At 37.5% G+C, this 22,585-nt stretch overlaps 2 protein-coding genes across 2 annotated transcripts; both read right to left on the bottom strand.

The window, feature by feature from the left end:
* Positions 1–5,050: 5,050 nt before the first annotated feature.
* On the bottom strand, positions 5,051–9,857 carry LOC109021203 (putative ubiquitin-conjugating enzyme E2 38). Its single transcript, XM_019003799.2, has 2 exons — positions 9,682–9,857; positions 5,051–6,364 (listed from the first exon to the last, which is right to left on the bottom strand). Exons 1-2 carry the CDS (start codon positions 9,689–9,691, stop codon positions 5,316–5,318), a joined length of 1,059 nt encoding a protein of 352 aa, XP_018859344.2. The 5' UTR covers positions 9,692–9,857; the 3' UTR covers positions 5,051–5,315.
* An 889-nt stretch (positions 9,858–10,746) lies between these two features.
* Positions 10,747–13,688, bottom strand: LOC109021206 (probable enoyl-CoA hydratase 1, peroxisomal). The gene is made up of 3 exons (XM_019003802.2): positions 13,128–13,688; positions 12,293–12,575; positions 10,747–11,164 (listed from the first exon to the last, which is right to left on the bottom strand). The coding sequence occupies exons 1-3, from the start codon at positions 13,535–13,537 to the stop codon at positions 11,060–11,062; spliced, it is 798 nt and encodes a 265-aa protein (XP_018859347.1). The 5' UTR covers positions 13,538–13,688; the 3' UTR covers positions 10,747–11,059.
* Positions 13,689–22,585: the final 8,897 nt, after the last annotated feature.

Genomic DNA, 22,585 nt, shown 5'->3' with positions numbered 1-22,585 from the left:
TATTAATTTTTTGAATAGTGGCTCTATTTGGATAGTGAGATGAGATGAGATAGTTTTAGATAAAAGTTAAATAAAATATTGTTAGAATATTATTTTTTAATAATATTATTATTATTTAAAAAAGTTGAATTATTTATTATATTTTGTATAAGAATTTAAAAAAATATAATAATGAAATGAGATTAAATAAAATGAGATAAAATCGTTTCTATATCCAAACGGAGTTTATTACAATCATGGGTGGCCTGACGACACCAAGAGGGGCGGGTGGCTCAGATGGGCTAGCTTATCTTGTTTGATCTAGGGGTGGCACTCCAGGCACTGATTTTGGGACCTAAATTGGGTTCTGATAAGTGTATTTCATCTTTTTTTTTCTCATATATTTTTTTAGAGAAATGAAAAACATCAGCCTACATCCTCAATACACCGTGTTGAGTTGAAGAAAAAAAAATTTTATTTCTTAAAAGTGTGCTGCGGCTTCCAATTGATGCCCAACATTACCCCTCTTTTTAACAATCTTAAATATTTTTTTAAATAATTCACAACATTATTAAAATATACTTTATTAATTATTAAAGAAAAAAAAACGTCGAGACACACTATCGGGACCCACTATCGGTGGGTTTAGCATTTCTCTTGATATAGTGTTTCAATGCTTTTTTTTTTAATAATTTTTTGTGTTTTAGAGATTTTAATTTTATTTATTAAGGTTTTTTTTTTTTAATTTCATGTTTTTTGAATTTTTCTATGTTTTTTTTATTGTTGATCTTCTAACGTTTATAACTTTATTTTATTTTTTAAATATTTTTCTATTTACTTGTTTTTTAATTTATTTTTAATTTTTTACTATTCATCTTGACGTGGCATATTGCTATTTATGCATTTTTAAAATTTTGAAAAGTTAATTGTACTATTGATATGTGAAAAAATTATTCTCCTCAAATATGTAATGTATAAATAATAAATAGAATAACTGAATGAGTAGCAAAGCTCTTATGAATTTATTATCTAAAAAAAAAAAGGTTGGTGAATTTTATTTTATAAAATTTTTTATGAACCAACAATTTCTCAAAAAGAATTATGTAGACACATTTATTAACCAAATTATTATCTTTTTTTAGTTTTTTGAATTTGACAAGTTAGAATTTAAAAATTAATAAATTAATAATATTTTCTTAAAGAGTTAAGTAAAACTTATAAAATAATTGCGTAAAAATTAAAAGAAAATGATAAGATTACTCTCCATTTACTATTAATTTACTTCTCTTTTTATATTAGATTTTTTTTAATTTTTAATTGTATTTAATAATTAAGAAAGTGACTATTAGTAAAATTATATATATTTTTATTTTTTTAATGATTAAAAATGTTAAAAAAATATTTAAAAGAAAATAATAAAAATTTAAAAATTTAAAATATAATAAAAAATGAGAGAAGGATATCGTTACTCAAAATTAAATTAAATACCTTTTTACTGTTTTTGCTAATGTCAGCCTTGATGTCCTTTTCGACGAGGCATCCAAATGAAGAGACAGCTAATTAATGCTGTTTTTACTCATGTATTCCACCACATAAATATATAGGATAGTGATAGGCTTACTACCTATTTACTATCCATCTATTATTTGTAGTGTTTTTATTTTTTTATTATTTTATTTTAAGTATTTTTTTAACATCCTTAATTAGTAAGAAAAAATTAAAAAAATATATAAATTTACTAATTATCACTTCCTTAACTATTAAATAAAATAAAAAATTATAAAAAAAATCAAATATAAAAAAAGTAGTAAATGAGTAGTAAGAGGGTAGTAACCCTATCATTTTCCAAATATATATATATATGGGTTGGTCTACGCCCACTGCTCTGTTAATATATTTTATATATTTTTATTATTTTATTTTTTTACATAATTTTTTAAATATTTTTTAAAAAATAAAAAAATCATAAGATTATTAAAAAATAGTTAAATAAAAAAAATTAAAAAAAAAATAAAAAATACCAGCAGAGCCCCAACAGTGAGCATAGCATTTCTCTATACATATAAAGAGGTCTATTAGGAAAGTGTTGTGATTCGTGACTGTAACATGAAATAAAAATTAAAAATTATATAAAATATTTTAAAAATATAATTTTTTAATATAATTTTTATTTATTTATTTATTATATTTTATGTGTGAGAGTAAAAAAATTGTAATAAATCAGGCCTGTCAAGTGTCATCCAAAATACCGAGAAAAAACAAAAAAAAAAGTTTGACGAAAAATTTAGGATGGTTCATTCTTATAACTTCAAGTCACAACGCATTAAACCATGAAGACTTTCACAAACTTTAATTGGATATCACGTGGCAATAGAACATACGTACTTAAAAACATATTTTTTTCTACAAAAAATCTACTAAACTTCCAACTATTCATACAACATCCACACTTCACATTATTTTTAATTTTTATTATTTTTTTTATTAAATATTTATTATATAAATAATAAATAAATAATTTAAAGTAATTTAAAAAGAATAAACTCAAAAAAAAATTTAAAAAAAAATATTAAAAATTTAAAAAATTTAAAAAAGTGTGGAGTGTGGAGTGTGGTGGAGGTTGTGTAGCAAATCTTTTTTTTCTAACCCCGGCCGGAATTGTTGACCCAATCTTTGCATGCTCGCAAAAGTGTTTATTCAAACCCCAAAACCTATATCTATATATATATATATGCTCCGTCAATTACGGGCATTGGATGCAAAAGTAATCGATGTAGGTTAGAGATGAGAGCTTTGGATTCTATAAATTAAAATCTATAGGAGGAGCATACGGCCATATTTCCACGGGTTGGTTGGAACAATTGGAATTGGGCAGTGTGCAAATACAACATTTAAATATATAGTAATCATACACACAATATTTTTCATAAAATATTCTTCACAATACATGATATAAAATAATGATATTTTTATAAAATATTTTATAATAATCTCCCTCCTTTTATATTATAAAAAATATTGTGTTTATTATTATTTTTTTAAATATAGAGTAAAGGAGAAATTATTTGTATAAATTCCAAATAAATAAGTACTATATAAGTCTTTGTAAAAGAGTGGACTCTATTTTAAAAAAATCTAAAAAAAATCTATTTTTTATTAGTGAAATTTATTTTTTTACAAATGACTTGCATGTGACTTATAAATAGCATTACTCAATGTTATTATATCCTATAATTTATACCACCTACTCTGTCCTCTTAATGTGGCACTACATGCGACTTATTAAAAAAATTAAAAATACAAACATAAAAATGGTAGAGGCAATATAAGATTTTGATTTTTCACTTTTTTTTAAAAAAAAAATTTGGCACCATTTTGTTTTGTTCTGCATATATATAAGCTATGTGTGGTGTCACGTCAAGACGACAAATTGAGTGGTATAAATTATAGGGCATAGTAGTATTACTCTTAGACCCTGTTTGGATTGCAAGATCCTCTCTTCTCATCTCATTTCAACATTTAAATACCATAAACACAAACATTTTTTAATTTCAAATTAAATTTTTAACTTCTTCATCTAATTACTACTTAATCATTGTAATATTTTCAAACTTCCAAACAAAATTCAAGTTATATTAAAAATTTGATAAATGATTTGTACAAGCCCCAAATAGACAAGCCATATACAAGCCCTTGTAAAAAAGTGGACCAGACCTTAAAAAAGTATAAAAAAACTATTCTTTATTAGTGAGACCTATTTTTTTATAAAAGGCTTGTATGAAACTTGTCTATTTGAAACTTGTATCTAGCATTACTCTAAAAAATTATACTCTAACAATATTTTAATTTTATAATATTTTTATTCAACTTTTTTTCTCACATTTTCCAAAATATCTTAATTTTTCTTATTACTATTCACAGATCATCTCATCTCATCTGACTATTACGTCATTAATATATATGAGAAAGTTGGAGATTGTCATTAATGTTCTTTGATGAAAAATCCTATTTTCAAGTTTGTGAGTAGAGCACACCTATTAAAGTACTTACATGACATAATTTGATTTAAAAGATAAATATTAAGATTTAAATCTCACAAATCAAATCTTATCGTTTAAGTGATTTATACGAAAATCAAAATGCGTATATGTGTAATTAATATTGAATAGCATATGTTATTTCTTCCTTTTTTCTCTCCAGGCAAAAAGCCTTTCTATCGCCTCAGCTAGGATTCACCTCTGTTCACTAGATGGAGGGGTGTTAGAGCTTCGGCTCCACCCACCTCCCCCCTTCGCTAGGCATGACTTCTATTTAGCTTTGTATTTTCCGGTTTTTCCTTTTAATTTTCCCCCCATAGCACCGAAATATGCCGATCTTGGATTGACACATGCCCCACCACCAACCTCACAGACGTCGATCTACCAGAAGGTGTAAGAAATCCATTCAAAAGTGCAGCACATACGTCTCATGCACGGCTTATGCCGCATGTGGGATTCAAGCACCGCAGTGCCTCAATAGCCTCCTGCCGCCACGTGTGGCATTCTCGGGACCGATGCATTGGATCTTCCAGATTTGACATACCTTTCCACTCCAAGTGTGGCGCGTGCAGGTCATGCACTGCCACCGCTTGTGATGGCCCTTCATCAACTATTCGGCATAGTTTCCTGTTGCTATCTTATGTTTCCGCTTTTCCTAACCAATGATCAAGTGAAAATGAAGGTGAAAGTCACTTCCAGCCAGTCCAGACCAACAAGATGCAGCACACAACCCTTCACTGCGGCTTCTAGCCACAGTATTATAATCTATTTATCAGACTATATTAAAACCGCTTCAAGCGGCTTCCCTTGGTGGGAAATGGTTGGGAGCCAAACTTTTGGTTCTAGATCTATTTTTTCTTATTTTTGTGATGTATCTGTTGGTTTTGAGAAGACTATAGGGGACTCCTATCCATTAGAACTTGTTTCCTATACTCTGCTAGTTTATCAATGAATATTTTACTTGCTGAGGAAAAAAAAAAAAAAATTGAATAGCTTCTGAAATCATCAATCTTGTGTGTCTAGAATACTACTGTTACATACATTAAAAATATTATAATTAAATACAAATAAGAAATCTATGCTTGATCAATCATCAACAGATCGAACCGAAAGATATTCATTTATCATTGAGCCTAGGAAGTTTAATAACTCATGCTCAAGTATCTCTGCTCTGCAAAAAAAGGCCCTTCCCTATTTAGTAATTACTCAAAACAAAGAAAACTGTCTCTCCTCTTTCCCTTATTCTTCCTAATTGAATTGAACTGAATCGACCACTAGCAGCTACTTGCAGAAGATCTGTCAAGAGGTGTTCATTTTGATCCCATTTGCGTTATTTTTTAGTGTCTTACCGCCCTTATTCAGTCCCAAAATGCTCTTCAAATAGACAATAATCTCGCAAGATTCTCCAAGTTTCTTCTTTTCAGTGACCCTTTTTTGTTTTAAACCGATATTTTCAATCTCGTCCCCAAACTCTTCGATAAGATCATTATGCAGATTAGAAGCTCCATTCTTTGCGAAGCCCACTGAAAGATCCTTGTAAAGCTTGTCCATCGACTTCTTAAACCTGTCTGATGCTTGGATCTCACTCATACAAGTTGGCCTATTTTCATCACGGTAGAGACCGACCCTCACATGACCATCCTGGTAAGCCTTACAAGCACTTAGAATGGAGTTTGCACGCTCACAGAAATGCCCAACAACGAAAGCCTCAAAATTTCTGGGTGGGTTTTGAAGCAAGAACAGCATTGTCTTGCACGACAACAAGAAAGCATCTTCATTGTAAGTTTCCCAAGACCCAGAAAGCTTGAATCCGGGCTCATTGTAGTAAGGTTTGTCATTTAGCACAATCCCTTGGAGTGAAACGAGAACCTGAAGAACCGTAGAGACAGAAGGGTTCCACTTCTCATTCTCGGTGCCAAACCAGGTGTTCAACAAGCTCAGACAAACAGCACCACCACTGTACAAATTTGGATTCAATCTGAGACCGTGAGAGTGGTAATATACGAGAGGAGGCCGATTTGGATAATCGCAAGGGAATGCAAAATCGAAGAAGAAAAGACCGTCGTGGTAGGGAGTTTCTCGAGCACCGATGATGGCTGCCCGGAGGAGGTCAATCCGTCCAGCGTAGACACGTACATAGATAGATTCTGGGAGATCCTTCTCAAGAATCTTCCAATCTTGCATGATCTTCTTGTATAGAGCGCCATTTCCAGTGCTGGTGAAGCAAGCTCTCTTGTACGCTGCATGCTTTGAATTGGCGAAGTAATGGTCGGAGCAATCATTGACGACATCAAATTGTCTGAACTTAGCCTCTTCATCATGAATCGCGTGAACATTTTCCTGCAATGCTGAAATATTCCACTGTCCAAAATCAGATCAGATCAGATCAGAGAGAGATAAAAAGAATTTTCCCCTTTGTTGAGGTAGATAAAAACAGAAAAATCGCTTAGAAGTTTGAGGCAAATTATGGATCTGTCGTGCATGGGAATTAGAAGTCCTCAATCTCACTGTAGGAAGATCAGATGTTGCTTGCAATGAAACAAGCACACGTACATGATCCAGACCAAGAAGCCATTCTTCACCACGTACGCAAGGAAAATAACCATGTGACAACGTCAAAAAGCATGGCCATTACGGGACCCCGGCCGCGGGGAGTGTTATAGTGACTCTAGCAAATATTAAGTTAGTGCTAGTGTGCCGCCAGTTTTAACATTTTCTTTACAATGAAGTGGGAGCCATTTTATATTTTTTTTTTACATTTTTTTAACATATTTAAATATTTTTAAAAAATAAAAAAATATACAAATATACTAATAGTCACTTCCTTAATCAATAAGTAAAAAAAAATTGAATGCATGAATGGTCAAAATGAGGGGACAAAATGAGACGGCATAGTAGCATTATTCTATTAAGTAATCACTAAGGGTAGCGCAAAACTTTGGCGATTCCGATGACTTTGACTTTGTCGCAAAATCTAAAGTATGGAGTCGGAATTCTTCAGGAAAAAATGGTTGGTGTCGGAGTCGATATAGGCTCCGACCTCTAACTCCGATATTTATACTTAATATATTTGATATTATAATATAAATTATAGGCAGTTAGTTGGGTGGCCTAATGGTTGAGACACTATTTTGCAGCCCTTCTGACTCGCATTCAAGCCCCCTCTCCCCGCGCACGCATACTAGAGTCATGTTTTGCAAACTTTTTTTAAGAAAAGGAGGAAACGACGTCGATTTCTCATTCTATATATTTATATTTTCATCTTAAAACCCTAGTTCTTCCTCCTACGTATTTCCTTAGTCGACATTGTTTTCTCTCTTCCTCTGTTTTCACTCTTCTCCTTAATTGATAATTGGGGTCCAAAACTGGGGAGTCCCCTTTCTTCGTTCACGTCCCAAGGATAGATATTCGGGGTACTCGCACTAGATTGGAATCTGAAACCCTAGAATGCGAAAATCCTTAGTGGCAAGGTAGTTACAATAATGAGGAAGCAGGGCGCTTGGGCGTTGGCAATTCAGAAAGAAGTAGTGGCCACTGAAAATTCTAGCACTGTTTTCAGTTTCCACTACAATGGTTTTCTTCATGAGAACATTGTTCGATTCTTGCACCACCAATACTACTAGTATTAGAGCATTCTCATTGAATTGGTAATTCGAATTTTAGCTAATATCATATGAGTTTGCATTTGCCTATTCCATTCAAATCCAATTTCTACATTATATTATCTATTTACTCTTTATATAATAATAAAATATTATTAATTTAATAATTTTTTTATTTAATTTATTTTTATCATATTTTTTAGCTCTACCAATTAAATGTTAATAATAATTATATTCTAATTAAATTAATATTAATATTTATCACATTTATTAAATATTAAAGTAATATTGATATTAATAATAATTATATTCTAATTAATATTTTTATTGAGGTGAAAACTCACTGTACCATTTACATAAAGGAAAATACTATTCCCACATAAAGTTTGGAAAGTTTCTACCAGATTGCATTTTATTTATTTTTTTAACTTAATGATTAAGGAAATATTTTTAAATGAATTTACGATTTTTTTAAAAGAAAATATTTAAATAATTTAAAAAAAATGTTTGAAAAAAATGTAAAACAAAAAAGTAAAACAAGGATCTTATGTGGACATAGCATTTTCCTTACATAAAAAAGTACTGTGGGATTTTGACACTTTCTACGAACATAACGAGAAACGAGTCTTTCGAAAATAGTGTGTTATATATCAGATTTAATGTGATCATAAGGCAAAGATATATTAACAATGAAGTGTTATAGGCCTCATCCATGGACCATGACCCACCTAATTTAATTGCTTCAATTCGGATATCTTGATGCATCCAGTTGAAGTGATTAATTCATCCTTTCCTTCTATTGTGCTACATGTGAAATACAAGAATGTAAAAAAATGTAATCAATTTTTAAATAAAAAATAAAATTTATTTTATAAGAGAGTAATGTTAGATACAGTTATAGAGTATATAAGTCTCGAACACTCTTTTTAAAAAAATTGATAAGATTCATTATTAAAAAAATAATTTTTTTAATATAAATATCAAATTTAATCACTTTTTTCAAACACGACAGACTTACACAATATAGAGTTGCAAATATCATTTTTTTTTTATAAGATTTGGCTTACTCTACTTTGAATTCTCACATAAATCTAAAAGTAATATACTTTATAAGCTTTTCTTTAAAATTATGATTGTCCTAGAATTATAGGTATTCAAGGGGTTGTTTTGAATTCTTTTGGACTTAACAGAAAAATTCTATTCATAAGTTTCGTATATTATATATTATCTTTATTATTTTTTTTTAATTATTTTTTCTTATTAAATATGTACTATATAAATGATGAGTAGAATAATTTAATTATTTTATAAAAATAAAACTAAAAAAAAAATTAAAAAATAAGAAAAATTGTGATGTATCATGTGAGACTTATAAATAACAAAGTTATTTTATCAAAGGAATAAGAATAAGGATTTTTTTTTAGAAAAGAATAATGCTAGAGAGAAGGCATTATAATAGTGCACACTTTGCACTCACTGCGTGGCTGCTTCTAGTTGATTATTTCCAACACTCGCTTGAGAAGACGTGTGATCTAGATGATGTCACATCATGTATATAACATAGATGCTCTTAATAATGACTTCTAATCTATATTTATTCTTTAAAAATCTAAATATCTCTAGATCCGCCCTGCATGTATATCTGCTAGTTAATTTTGGAGGACAAAAGAAAGTTAATAAGCAGCTGTTTCCTTGCAGGTCAACCACGCAAACAACACCGTAGAACAAGAACAAAGAAAAAAAACAAAACACAAAAGCAAAAGCAAAAGAAAAAGAAAAGAAAAGAGAAAACGATTATGCAGATAGCAGCCAGCCGTATCAAGCACGTACATACATCCTTTGGTTCTGAATATCTCTACGAAGAAAGTAGTTCAAAGATGTTCACTTTCATCCACCGTCAGACTCAGACTTTTCCAAAGTATAAAAATGCCTAAAGCTCCAAACTTGCAAAGTTTTAGAACCCAAAGGATAAGGATAATGATAATACATAGCATTTCAGCAGACTTCAGGAAGGGATCAGAATAATGGTGCCTGAAATGATGGGATGAAAGAGACGTACGTACCTGAAGCCATATTTGTTCTCCGACTTGTCGCTGTATTACCGGAGGAGCATTTTATAGAGGGATGAAGTGAAACCTTTCCACAACGATTTTAACGAAATACTGGTAAGGTTCCGGGATTCTTGCTCTCAAAGACAAAGTCCTACTCCATCAACATTCTAGGCCACCTTCTTTTTGGGTTTGGGTTTATAAATTTGTTTGATATATTAGACAAATAATATTTTTATACAAACCTCACCCCAGAAGTCATTGAATGGATGTGTACATTTTTTTGTTGGTCGTTGGGCGTTTTCAACTTCTTTCTCAATTTAAGTGAGCTCAACGCTCTAAAGGCAGACACTTTTGGATGCTAGATTTTAGATATTCTAAATATTAATAAATTCATAATTGTTATAGTTATAAAATGTGAAAAATGCTATATATAATCAATGTTATATAATTATTTTAAAAAATAATAAAATTTATTATTAAAAAATTTACATGACATTTATACACTCACGACGACAAATATCATTTCTCATAAAATAATTAAAAAGTAACCGATCATTGGCTCATATTAATTTTTATTATTTATTTATTTATATAGTTATTAATTTATACGTGGAATAGGATCATTACTAACCAGTGTTTTAAATTTCGTACCAAATTGGCCCAATGGTCGATACAGGTATCATAGGTGTTTTGTATTGGCCAAAATACCAACCATACCAGTCTATACCGGCCGATATTTCGACCTTTAATTTTTTTTTTCATTTTTTTAAATTACAAGTTTATTTTTACTTCACTAGACTATTTATAATTTATATATATATATATATATTTATATATAATTTATTTATATATTGACTATTATTTTAAAATATAATTTATATATATTATTTATATGTATAAATTATTCATATATTAATTATTTCAAAACATTACTTTCAATGACTTCACCGATACGATATTGAAAACATTGCTACTAACTCCTCAACTACTAAAATATGTCATACATCACCGGCGTATGTATCATCTCCCAACTACCAATAAAGTACGTGGCTCTCATAAAAAACAACTAAAAAAAAAAAAGCTCTGCAAAACTACAGCAAAAGTGTTTTAATACTTTGTTTTGCTGCTTCCTCTATAATTACAATGTCACAACCAAATTCGTCACAAATTGAAGCATACAATTGGACCCAACATTTATTGATATAAAAACACATGTTCATGTTGTTTAGAATTTGGTGGAAGGGGGGAGGAAAAATTGCCATTAGCCATTAGAGCTGGACTTCACCATTATTACCCTGATAGCATTCTACAGCTGATATGCAGAATTTCTGCCTAAAAGAGAGGCAGTGGGTGTTATTTTTGCGACAGAGATCGGGTACATAGGTAAATTCTACATCTTTGAAGAAGGTTTCTTTGAACTCCGGCCTGCTATGAATTTCTGCATCTTCTTGAACTGTTCTTTGGTCATTCCATCGTAATACTCATGAGCCCTCTCCTGAAAATAGCATTAACAATGCAAAGGATTGAGTAGAAAATGGTGGGAGAAACAAGAAAATTGGAAGCCTAATTCTAAACGGATTCTACATTCCAACCAGTCATCAAACAAAGAAGACGGCAACATATTGTAAATATTATTCAAAGAACTCGTACAATCTATCACAGAAAGCAGTACCTAGTAGACGCGTGTATGACTTGTTTACAGCTCATATAGATGCTGAGTTTTATGAGTTGTGTGTAATTTAATTTAAGTCTTACCTGCTCTGTGAGATCCAGGCAGAGAATGGTAACATACTGCAATCAAATACTTCTAGCTTAGCTAAAAACGAATTCCAAGCTCAATAAGCTTTTGTTTAATTCGAACAATGGTTGTTCAAACCATTTAAAATAATGCAAATTTGAGATGCTCTCAAAGATCATAGACAGAGAGAGTCAGGTTACAAGAAATCTGAAGATCACAGGCATAAAATGTGATGTTACAAGAAACTTGAGCTCTGTACATTCCATTTCTAAGTTTGATATACTAAAATTACAACAATCACAGGAAAACACAAGCCATATTTAGGTTTATGTTCCGAAAGGATTGGTCAATGTTACAATTGACCTCATGGAATCATTATAAACTGCACGAAGTTTTCCCTCCCAACCAATGTGTTATCTCATTTAGCATTGTTCTATACCTAATTTGGAGTATTACAAACAAAAATTTAATTTTAGACCCCACAACAACAATAAAGTCATGATGACACAAAAAAGATGAGCCATGCAATTCATCTATAAAGTGCATTAATTTTAGAACCCATAAAGCGATCTTACGAGAAAAGTGAGCTTTTAAAATACATATACAGAAATTATGCAAGTAATTAAGTACATGCTTCAAAAGACAGTAAATGAAGACAACAGGCCATCTGGAAATTCATGAAAAAGTCTCCTACTACGGAAAAAAAAAAAAGCAAAACATCTTAAACTGCAAAAACAGATTGAAAGGATGGAAGAAAAAAGGTAACAAGGAACAAAATGGAAAAAGAATCCATAAACACACCAGGAGGCTAGGTCGGAGCAGACTGCCACTACCACTGTCAAATTGAATTGTTAATTTTATACTATAAAAAAAAAAAAAAATCACCTTTTCCAGTGCAAGGGCGTGACCCAAGTCCAGCTTGAGGCCATCATTTATGACTGACTTATACCTCAACACCAAGTCCTGATTATTTTTCACAATGGCTCCAGCAATTTCTCTGGCTTTTTTCAACAATTCACCTTCTTCAACAACATAGTTAACGAAGCCCAACCTCTCAGCTATTTCGGCAGTTAGTGGCATGGCTGCTAAAGAAACTTCACGCGCTTTGTTGGGACCAATTATGCGTGAAAGCTTCTGAGAGAGACCCCAAGAAGGAAATATTCCAAACCTGAGAGGAAAAAAAATTTCTTTGAAACACGTGTGAAAGTGCTAAAAACAGGCATCATTCTGCCGCCTAACCAAAATCGACCGAAGTCCAGAGGGAAAATATAAACTCTATGAAGCAGCCAATAAACAATATCCTCTAAACTGCAAATCCAATGCAAAATCATGGATTCGACCCTTCAGGTTATCAAAATTCTAACCATTGGTTTCACTTAAATGGCTCGTGTAGGAAGATGAATGGAGGAGGAAACTAAACCCAAAAACATTTGGGCAAATGGTTTGTGCCCAACAATTATAATTTACAACAGTCATCATGCCTGCTGCTATTGTCTGAAGTGTTGTATTTAACTCCTCACAGAGAATATTGCGACGGCTCTGATTCCGCCACCCAGTATACAACTTCATGACATATAAACATCTTCTAAAAGTGATATATACGCAATGAAAATATTGTTTAAACACAATAATTGAGTCCAACAGATTAAAAAAAGTAAATTTCATTCAGAAATGAACAAAGTATACAAACCGGATAGGGATAAAAAACTGAGCTACAAACCTAGCGTGCGTGTCCATAAACTTGGCTCCCTTAGCAGCGACCAGAATATCACAAGCGAGCGCGATCTCGAACCCGGCGGTGACCGCGAACCCTCCGATGGCTCCGATTATGGGCTTCCGGCAACGCTCCATCTGAGCCACCGTGTCGGATTCCAAGTCCTTCACGTCGCCCTTGAACACGTCCTCCGCCGCGGTCAGGTCCACACCCGAGCAGAAAGCCCGACCGGACCCGGACAGGACTATCACCCGGACCGACTCGTCCCGGTCCAGGGCCTTGAAGGCCTGGGCCAGGTCCGTCATCATAGACTTGGTCAACGAGTTCAGCGACTTCGGCCGGTTGATGGTTACGAACGCGATCCCTCCCGGCTCCCGGTTCACAAGGATCAGTTTTTCCGATGCAGACCGGTCCATTTTGTTCTCTTCCGATTTGGGGGGAACTGAGCTGGGTTTGTTTCGGTTTGGCTGTTGGGTTAGCGTGAGGGTTAAAGGGATGTGATCCAGTGTGCGCGACGATGCCTTGGTTTGCGCGAAACCTTATCGATGACGTGTGCGTGAAACCTTATCGATGACGTGTGATTCAGTTATTCATCGTCGTTTATTCATACGGCAGGGTTCGTGTCAGCCATTCACAGCCTAGAATATACAAACGTTTTGTCGTTTTAGCAGTTTGAGTCCAACACTTTCATGCCGGTTGAAAAATTATTTTCAAACTCTGCATTTATTAAGGATGTATTTCACATCATTAATTATACAGATAACTTATAACAAATAAGATAGCGACACTGGATGCTTGGGAGTGCTCCAATGCTCAAGTTAGAGAAATATTCTAAGTATATGTATACTAACTAAGGTGTGGGCTAACGAAAATTTACCTTTTCATTATGTTAAAAACGTGAACCATATCATCCGTAATTGTTCTCGCACTTTATTTTATTATTTTCCTTTTATTCAAATAACAAACGATGGTGCTGTGACCCTTTCATCTTCCTAAGAATTCCTCATCATTGCCCCTCTTTCCCACTCTTCTTCTTTCATCTTCTTGCATCATTTCATCTACTTGCTTCCTTCTCAAGTTTCAAACACTCACTACCTTTCACCATCTTGATCTTGTTTCTTCCCGTTTCTTCAACAATGGCTCAACGTGGCTCTTCTCGTGTTCCAAACCGTGCCTCTGCCCAAACCCCATCGGGGATTTCTCCCCATTTTGGGCCCGAATCCTCTTATGGTCAAACTTTACCCTTCTTTGAAGGGTTCCAATGGAGCTCCACACTTGTCGCCCGAGACTTGGCAAGGTTGAGGATTTCGTATTGTATCCCCGACAACGTGGTTCTTGCTCTTCCGAGGCAAGGGTGCTGTTGACGAGGAAGGCTTCTCGGGAAAGTTTCTCTCCCCGTTTGTGCCCTAACGCATTGTTTGTGCCTTCCATTCATCCACCCCGTTCGCAATGTCCTTGATTTCCTTCGATTGGCCCTTGCCCAACTTCATTCGCACACGTGGCGTGTACTTTTGTGTTCATGCGTGGTGTTCAATATTGTTCTGGAACCCCTAGGGGATTTGTACCCAGATTTGACTGCTCGCGAGTTCCTGTCTTTCTATTATGTGAAATGACTATTAGGTAACATTTAGAATTTTCGTGTTCATGTGCAACGTTTGGCAGCATTCAAAAGCCACCATTTGAATGCTAAACAATGGCAAAAGCAATTTTTCCTTATTTCTAGTAGTGGCTGGTAATTTCCCGCCCCTGAGATGACCATTCGGGATTTCCTCATTCAAGCTAATAGATTTGACTAACTGAGAATGTTATCGTGTCGACATAGTCCTAAATTGGGCCAAAGATAATGAGGGTGCCCAGTGGACTAAAAAACTCTTGACTCCCGCCAACATTGATAGATTCCTTGTGATGCCATATCGTTCCCACGTTAAGGGGTGTAAATTAAAGAATGTGAAGCCTCATTCAAAAAAGAGTCCCGCTTCCCTTCCTTCTGAGAAGGGGCTTATCTCCCCCGCCTTCTAAGACTTCTAAAAAATGTCTTTGATGTACTGAGAGGGCGAGGCATCTACTAATCGCCTTGTTGAAAACGTTGAAGGCGCCATTAACAATGTGAGGCCAAAAATGGCCATTGACTCTTGCGCCAATCCGACCGAAGGAGGGGAAACACCCTCTACTTCTACTATGCATGTGTCGCCTCATTCGTCTCCTAGGCTTGACGACCTTGATGGCCTTATGGGTCAAGCCCTTGTCGATTTAGCCATAACCTTTGATTTTGATCTACCCCCAAGGGGTCGAACTCAATGGGTACACCCCATTTCGAGTTCCCTTCTCTCCTCTCCTCAGTCTCGACTCCCAATGGTGGCAAGTTTGCATTTGATATATATGACACCTTCTGCATGGGCGTTGCTGGGGTTATGGCGTCTGAAGCTGTGACTCCTACTGGTGGGGGCAACCAGAGTCGTGCCATGGACTCTGTGTTCCCGAGGGGCAACGTTGATGATCATGGGGACCAAGGCTCTAACCTAAGTTCCCTCCCTGCAACTGTCTCTAAGGGTGAAACTCCACATACGTACAATGAAAGTCTCCATTCTTTCCCATTCACCCTCCTCCTTTGGAGGTGACGTGGATTCCTCAACCCCTAGGGAGGTGGGCAGGTCATCATGAGAAGGTGAAATGGAAAGGGGCACAGGAGATGGAGAAAATGGAGATGGAGGAGATAGTGACGGAGAGGATGTCGGGCCCATCGATAGTTTTAAGTTTACTACCACAGCAAACAAGAGCGCATTTGTACCTAAGGTAGAGGTTCTAGCCACCTATTTTATGCCTTTGGCGTACTCTTTGAGGAGGGCCCATGTGGAGGGGCAACGACCCACGACATGGGGGTTTGAAGGGCCTTCTTATTTGTGCCCCCTCCTCAAAATGGAGCAATGGCAGAGATGGCTCAAGACTTAAAGAATTTCTTATCTTCGGTATGAGTTTATTGGCTTAATTGTTCTTGTCTTCATATGTACGGCCCATATTTTAGTGTATCATTGTGCTTTGTAGGGCATGGATGACTTGGCGACTTGGATTGTAGATGATCGTGCCAACTTGGAGTCAAAGGTACATACCAGGCGGATGTTTGGGTTCTTTGCTAAGTAAGAAATGAGTCGGCTGCAAACTGAGAAGACTGAGGTGGAGTCTTACTTGGATCAGTCTGATGGGCATATCTGCTCCTTGGAGGGCGACCTCGAGCTCCTTCGCGATGAAGCATCCGAGCTCCGTAGTGAGTTACTCGCACCAAGTCCCTCATCATGCATAATGGCTTCACCTTGCAACTGTCGGAGTCTGAACGAGATTTTGTTCATGCCCAACTATTCCGCCTGAGTAGAGAGTTGGATTCCTCTCAACAATTGTTGGTTGTTGTCGAGCAACGATGTTTGGAGTCTGCCCAGGCATTGGATTCTTCTGAGGAGAGCCACAGGCAACTTGTCATTGAGCTTTCAAATTCGAAGGTCTCGTATGAAGAAGCTCTTAGGCAATTTGGCCTTAGAGTGTCAGAAATGGAGGGGTCCTACCAGGATCTGCGAGGTAGGTTTGCCGCCTACAAGAAGGGTCCTAGAAGAAGTTGATGCCAAGCAGAGCAAACTGAAACAAACCATGCTACACTTGGACACAAAAGTGAAAGAGTAAAAGCAACAACTGTTGGAAGTGGAATCAGAAATAGCTGCTTCCAAGGGTGAGGTGGCCCATGTGCTCCCATAACTGATGGCCGCCAGGGTCGTTAGGGATCGGACCTTTGGATATAGATATTGGGCTGGCGTTGCTCGCTTGTGATCTCACTTGCTGGCCAATCCTCGAACTGACTTGAGGCGTTTGGACCTCGACTCCTTCAAACCCGATGAGGTTTCATGCCAGTTTGTGGTCGCATTGGGGCACGATACTATGCATGACGCCTTCCCGCCTGCTTTTTCACCCTCAAAACCTCCAGCGGCTCCACCTTAATAAAAATTGTGCTTCTTTTTACCTTCTTCCTTGTTTCAAACAATATTTTGGAAGACTGTAGTGATAACTCTTTGTTGTTTTTTGCTTCTATAATGGTTGCTCATGTTTTAGCCTCATTTTGTATAGTCGGTCTATGGCTCCCTTTTAGCATTCTTTTTGCAATGCTAGTGTTTGGTTTGCCTTTGTTTTGCAATATTAACTCTGATCGCCGCGCCCATTGGCTCCATGGCGAGTCTTTGGACTCAACTTTGGTGGCAAAGTAAGAGGGTCGTGGGGTCTTTTAACCTCCACGCCCGTTGATTGCACTGCGAGTATTTGGACTTGACTTTGGTGGCTAATTAAGGGGTAGTGGGGTCATTTGACCTCCACACCCATTGATTGCACCGCGAGTCTTTGGACTTGACTTTGGTGGGTAAGTAAGGGTGTTGTGGGATCCTTTGAGCTCCACGCTCGTTGAGTGCACAGTCTTTGGACTCGACTTTGGTGGCTAAGTTTGGGGGTTGTGGGGTCCTTTGACCTCCAAGCCTGTTGATTGCACCGCGAGTCTTTGGACTCGACTTTGGTAGCTAAGTAAGGGAGTCATGGGGTCCTTTGACCTCTACGCCCATTGAGTGTACCGCGAGTCTTTGGACTCAGCTTTGGTGGCTAAGTAAGGGGTCGGGTCTTTTGACCACCACGCCCCTTGATTGCATCGCGGGTCTTTGGACTCGATTTTGGTGGTTAAGTAAGTGGGTCGTGGGGCCTTTTAGCTTCCACGCCCGTTGATTGCACCGTGAGTCTTTGGACTCAACTTTGATGGCTAAGGGATTCATGGGGTCCTTTGACCTCCATGTCCATTGAGTGCACATCGAGTTTTTGAAATCAACTTTGGTGTCTAAGTAAGGGGTCGTGGAATCTTTTGACCTCCACGCCCGTTGAATGTACTGCGAGTCTTTAGACTCGACTTTGGTGCTAAGTAAGGGGTCGTGGGGTCATTTGACCTCCACGTCCAGTGAGTGCACCGTGAGTCTTTGCACTTGACTTTGGTGGCTAAATAAGGGGGTCGTGGGGTCTTTTGACCACCACGCCCCTTGATTGCACCGCGGGTATTTAGACTCGACTTTGGTGGTTATGTAAGGGGGTCATGGGGTCTTTTTTCCTCCATGCCCGTTGATTGTACTGCGAGTGTTTGAACTCAACTTTGGTGGCTAAGTAAGGGAGTCATGGGGTCCTTTGACCTCCATGTCCGTTGAGTGCACCACAAGTCTTTGGACTAGACTTTGGTGGCTAAGTAAAGGGGCATGGGGTCTATTGACCTCCACGCCCGTAAATTGCATCGCGAGTCTTTGGTGGCTAAGTAAGGGGATCGCAATATCATTTTACCTCCAAGCCCGTTGAGTGCCCCGTGAGTGTTTGGACTTGACTTTAGTGGCTAAGTAAGGGGGTCGTGGAGTCTTTTGACCTCCACGCCCCTTGATTGCACTGCAGGTCTCTTGACTCGACTTTGGTAGTTAAGTAAGGGGGTTGTGACATCTTTTGGCCTCCACGCCCTTCGATTGCATTGCAAGTCTTTAGACTCGACTTTGGTGGCTAAGTAAGGGAGTCGTGGGGTCCTTTGACCTCCACGCCTGTTGAGTGCACCGCGAGTCTTTGGACTCAACTTTGGTGGCTAAGGGGCCGTGGAGTATTTTGACCTCCACGCCTGTTAATTGTACCGCAAGTCTTTAGACTCGACATTGGTGGCTAAGGGTGAGACGTGCAGGCTAAACATTGTCTGTCTTTATTGACCTCACTTTATTGAATACATCTTAGAAAAGCATCAATGATAGAATTTCTTCAAATGCTCGGCATTCCAAAGGTGCTGCAACTCCTTTCCTTGACTGTCTTTGAGGCGATATGATCCTTATCAGTTGCTAGCAACTACTACATTTGGCCCCTCCCATTGTGGTCCATGTTTCCCTTCGTCGTGTGTCCTCACTCTTTTTTCTTTGAGCACTAAGTCACCCACTTTGAAAGATCTCAATTTGACTCATTTGTTGAAGTAGCGCTCTATCTTCCTTTTGTTGAGGATATTTTGGATCTCGACTTCCTCTCTTTTCTCTTCTAGGAGGTCAAGGTGCTCCTTGAGCGCCTTGTTGTTCTCAAGTTGGCTGAAGTGGCGAGTTTGGTGCGTAGGCAGACCGATTTCTCCTTGGGCCACTACTTGGCTCCCGAAAGCCAGTGTGAACGATCTTTCGCCCGTTGGGGTCTTCACAGTTGTCCTATAGGCCCACATCACTCCTGGCAGGTTTTCTACCCAGTCTCATTTCCTATCGTTGAGCTTCCTCTTTAAAACCCCAAGTAAGGATTTGTTTGTTGCTTCCGCCTACCCATTAGCTTGTGGGTGCCTAGTGACAAGTATTTGGCTTGAATTCCCGACTCTTTGCACCATTCTCTGTAATTCTTCGAATCAAACTGCTTCCCGTTTTCAGAGATTATGCTGTGAGGGATGTCAAATCGGCAAATAATATTTTTCCATAGAAATTTGGGTACGACTTTTGCCGTTATAGTTGCCAGGGGCTCCGCCTCCGCCCATTTTGTGAAATAATCAACCTCGATGATTATATGTTTTACCCCTCATTTGTCTGGCGGGAATGGGCCTACTAGATTAATCCTCCATTGAGCGAACGACCATGGGGTGATAATGGAAAATAATTTCTCGAGGGGACAATGCGGGACAGGGGCGTATATTTGGCATCTGATACAATTCTTTGCAAACTGCTTGGCATCTCTTAGGCATTGGGCCAGTAGTAGCCCGCCCTAAGGGCTTTCTGCTCTAGAGCTTTTCTGCCATAATGGTTGCCGTAGACACCCTCGTGTATTTATGCTAAGATGTACTATGCTTCCTCAAGCGAGATGCACCTTAATAAATGGGCGACAAAACCCTTTTTTGTAAAGGATTCCTTCAATGTTAACAAAACATGCTGCGTTCCTCTTGAGTTTTTTTGTTGTCTCTTTCTACTCTGGAAGTTTACCCGTGTCTAGGTACTCTGATATTGCCTTGGCCCACTTTGGCCCCGTGGGCCCCACCTAGTTTATCGATACTTCTATTGCTGGGATCTCTATCACTCTCCTTTGTACCTCCCACGGTAAATTCGCCTCTTCTCTCACAGAGGTGGCTTTGGCTAGCCTATTTGTTATAGTGTTCTCTTTCCTTAGTTTCTGCTGAAGACTGTAGTAGGAAAGTTGGTCACGGATCTCCAATACTCGGTTTAGATATTTTTTCAGTTTTTCCCCTCTTGTGGTGTACGTGATGGTTACTTGGTTTACCATAATTTGGGAATCTGCCTTTGCTTCAATCTCTACGACGCCTAGAGCTTTTGTGATGGATAATCCAGCTATCAGTGCTTCATATTAGACTTCATTTTTCGTAGTTTTAAATTTAAGTGTGTCCATGAAGTAGCGTTCTTGCCTTGCTTCTCCTACAATGTAGACCCCTATTCCTCCTCCAGTTTGGCAAGCTGATCCATCAACGAACACTAACCAGGGTTATCAGTGTGGTGCCACTTTAACTTCCACTGGGAAGTCTGTAAATTTGACAATGAAATCTGCCAAAGCTTGCCCCTTCACTAAACTCATGGGCATGTAATCGATGTCAAATTTCCTGAGTTGCACTGACCACACGAGCAATCTTACTGAGCTGTTAGGTTTTTACAATATTCTCCTGAGGGGGTGGTTTGTTGACATCTTTATGGGATGAGCCTGGGAATATGGTTGCAATCTCCTGGCGGCTGTCGCTAATGCAAATGCCAACATTTCGATTCGAGGGTATTTGGTCTCTGTGCCTCTTAATGCACGGCTTGTGTAATACATTGGTGCCTATGTTGCTCCCTCTTCCTTGACCAAGATTGTGGAGACGATATGAAAGGATATTGAAAAATATACATACAAGGTATCCCCTTTGGTTGGGCTGCTTTAACAGTGGTGGGTTAAGCTCTTGAAAGCCGGATCGCACTCTTCATTCCATTGGTGTATTTTTCATAAGACCCTAAAGAAGGGAAGACCTTTGTCCATGGATATTGACACGAACAGTTCAATGCTGCCACCCTACCCACTAATCGTTAGGCATCATTGATGTTTTGAGGTGGCTTCATGTTCAAGATGGCGTCAATCTTTTTAGCGTTTACCTCGATGCCTCTTTTTGAGACAATGAAGCTTAAAATTTTTTGTCAAATCCACCCCAAAAGCACACTTCGCTGGGTTTAATTTCATTTTATACTTATGAAGCACAGCGAAAGATTCTCTTAGGTCTTCTAGGTGTTGGGTGGGTTCGTTACTTTTCACCAATAGATCATCGACGTATACTTCCATAGTCTTTCCAATGTGCTATTTAAACATCCGATTCACCAGCCATTAGTAAGTCGCTCTAGCATTCTTCAGCCCAAAGGGCATCACTCAATAACAGTAAAGACCTCTATCTGTGATAAATGCCATCTTCTCTTCATCCGCTTGGTTCATGCAGATTTGATTGTACCCTGAATATTCATTCATAAGACTCAGCAATCGGTGTTCTGTTGTGGCGTCAACGATAATATCGATTTATGGCACGGGGAAACTGTCCATAGGGCAGGCTTTATTTAGGTCTGTAAAATCCACACACATCCTCCACTTTCCGTTAGCTTTCTTGACTAGCATTACATTGGAGAGCCACTCTAGGTAGTATGTTTTTCTTATAAACCCCGCAGCTAGGAGACGATCTACCTCCACAGCTATGGTTGTGCACTTCTCCGTGCTGACAACTCTTCTTTTTTTGTGTACTTTCTTTGCTGCTGGGTCAACACACAGGCTATGCTCTATAATGGCATTGTCAATTCTTGGCATATTTTCATGACTCTAGGCGAACACGTGTTTTAACGCCTCCTTATATTCAGGGAGGAGCCTTGTTCCAACCCGTGTTGTGTTGATCGATCGATGTTGGCATAGGGCTATGATCTCTAGAGGCTCATTTGCCTCTGTCTGCATTAAGTTATTCTCATTCATTGCTTCTATGTCCTGGTTGGCTATGATTAATGGTGGGGGTGGCGACTTCCCTTCTAAACTTTCCGCTACACACACGTCTAGTGCCCTTGCTCTAAGTTCTTGCACGTAGCATTCTCGTGCCAAAATCTATTCTCCTCGAACCTCGCCGACACCTGTCTCCATTGGAAACTTTAGTTTTAAGTGGTCGGTGGAAGTCACAACCTTTAGATTATTCAAAGTAGGGCATCTTAATATGGCGTTGTAGGATGATGGGGCTTTCACTACTAAGAAGTCCGTCATTGTTGTTGCCATATATGACCAACTGTGACTGGTAGTGTGATGGCGCCTATTGGTTGTACTGCCTCATCAAAGAACCTCTTTAGGGGAGTTGGCGATAGGCGTAACCTGGGCTAATGCCCATCTTGGCGAAAGCATCCCAGCATAAGATGTCAGCTGAGCTCTCGTTGTCAATTAGTATCCGTCTGGTCGTGTAGTTTGCAATTAAA

The sequence above is a fragment of the Juglans regia genome, chromosome 7 (assembly GCF_001411555.2).
Source record: "Juglans regia cultivar Chandler chromosome 7, Walnut 2.0, whole genome shotgun sequence".
In the NCBI taxonomy this organism is placed as follows: Eukaryota; Viridiplantae; Streptophyta; class Magnoliopsida; order Fagales; family Juglandaceae; genus Juglans; species Juglans regia.
This window is presented reverse-complemented; position numbering and strand designations above follow the sequence as displayed.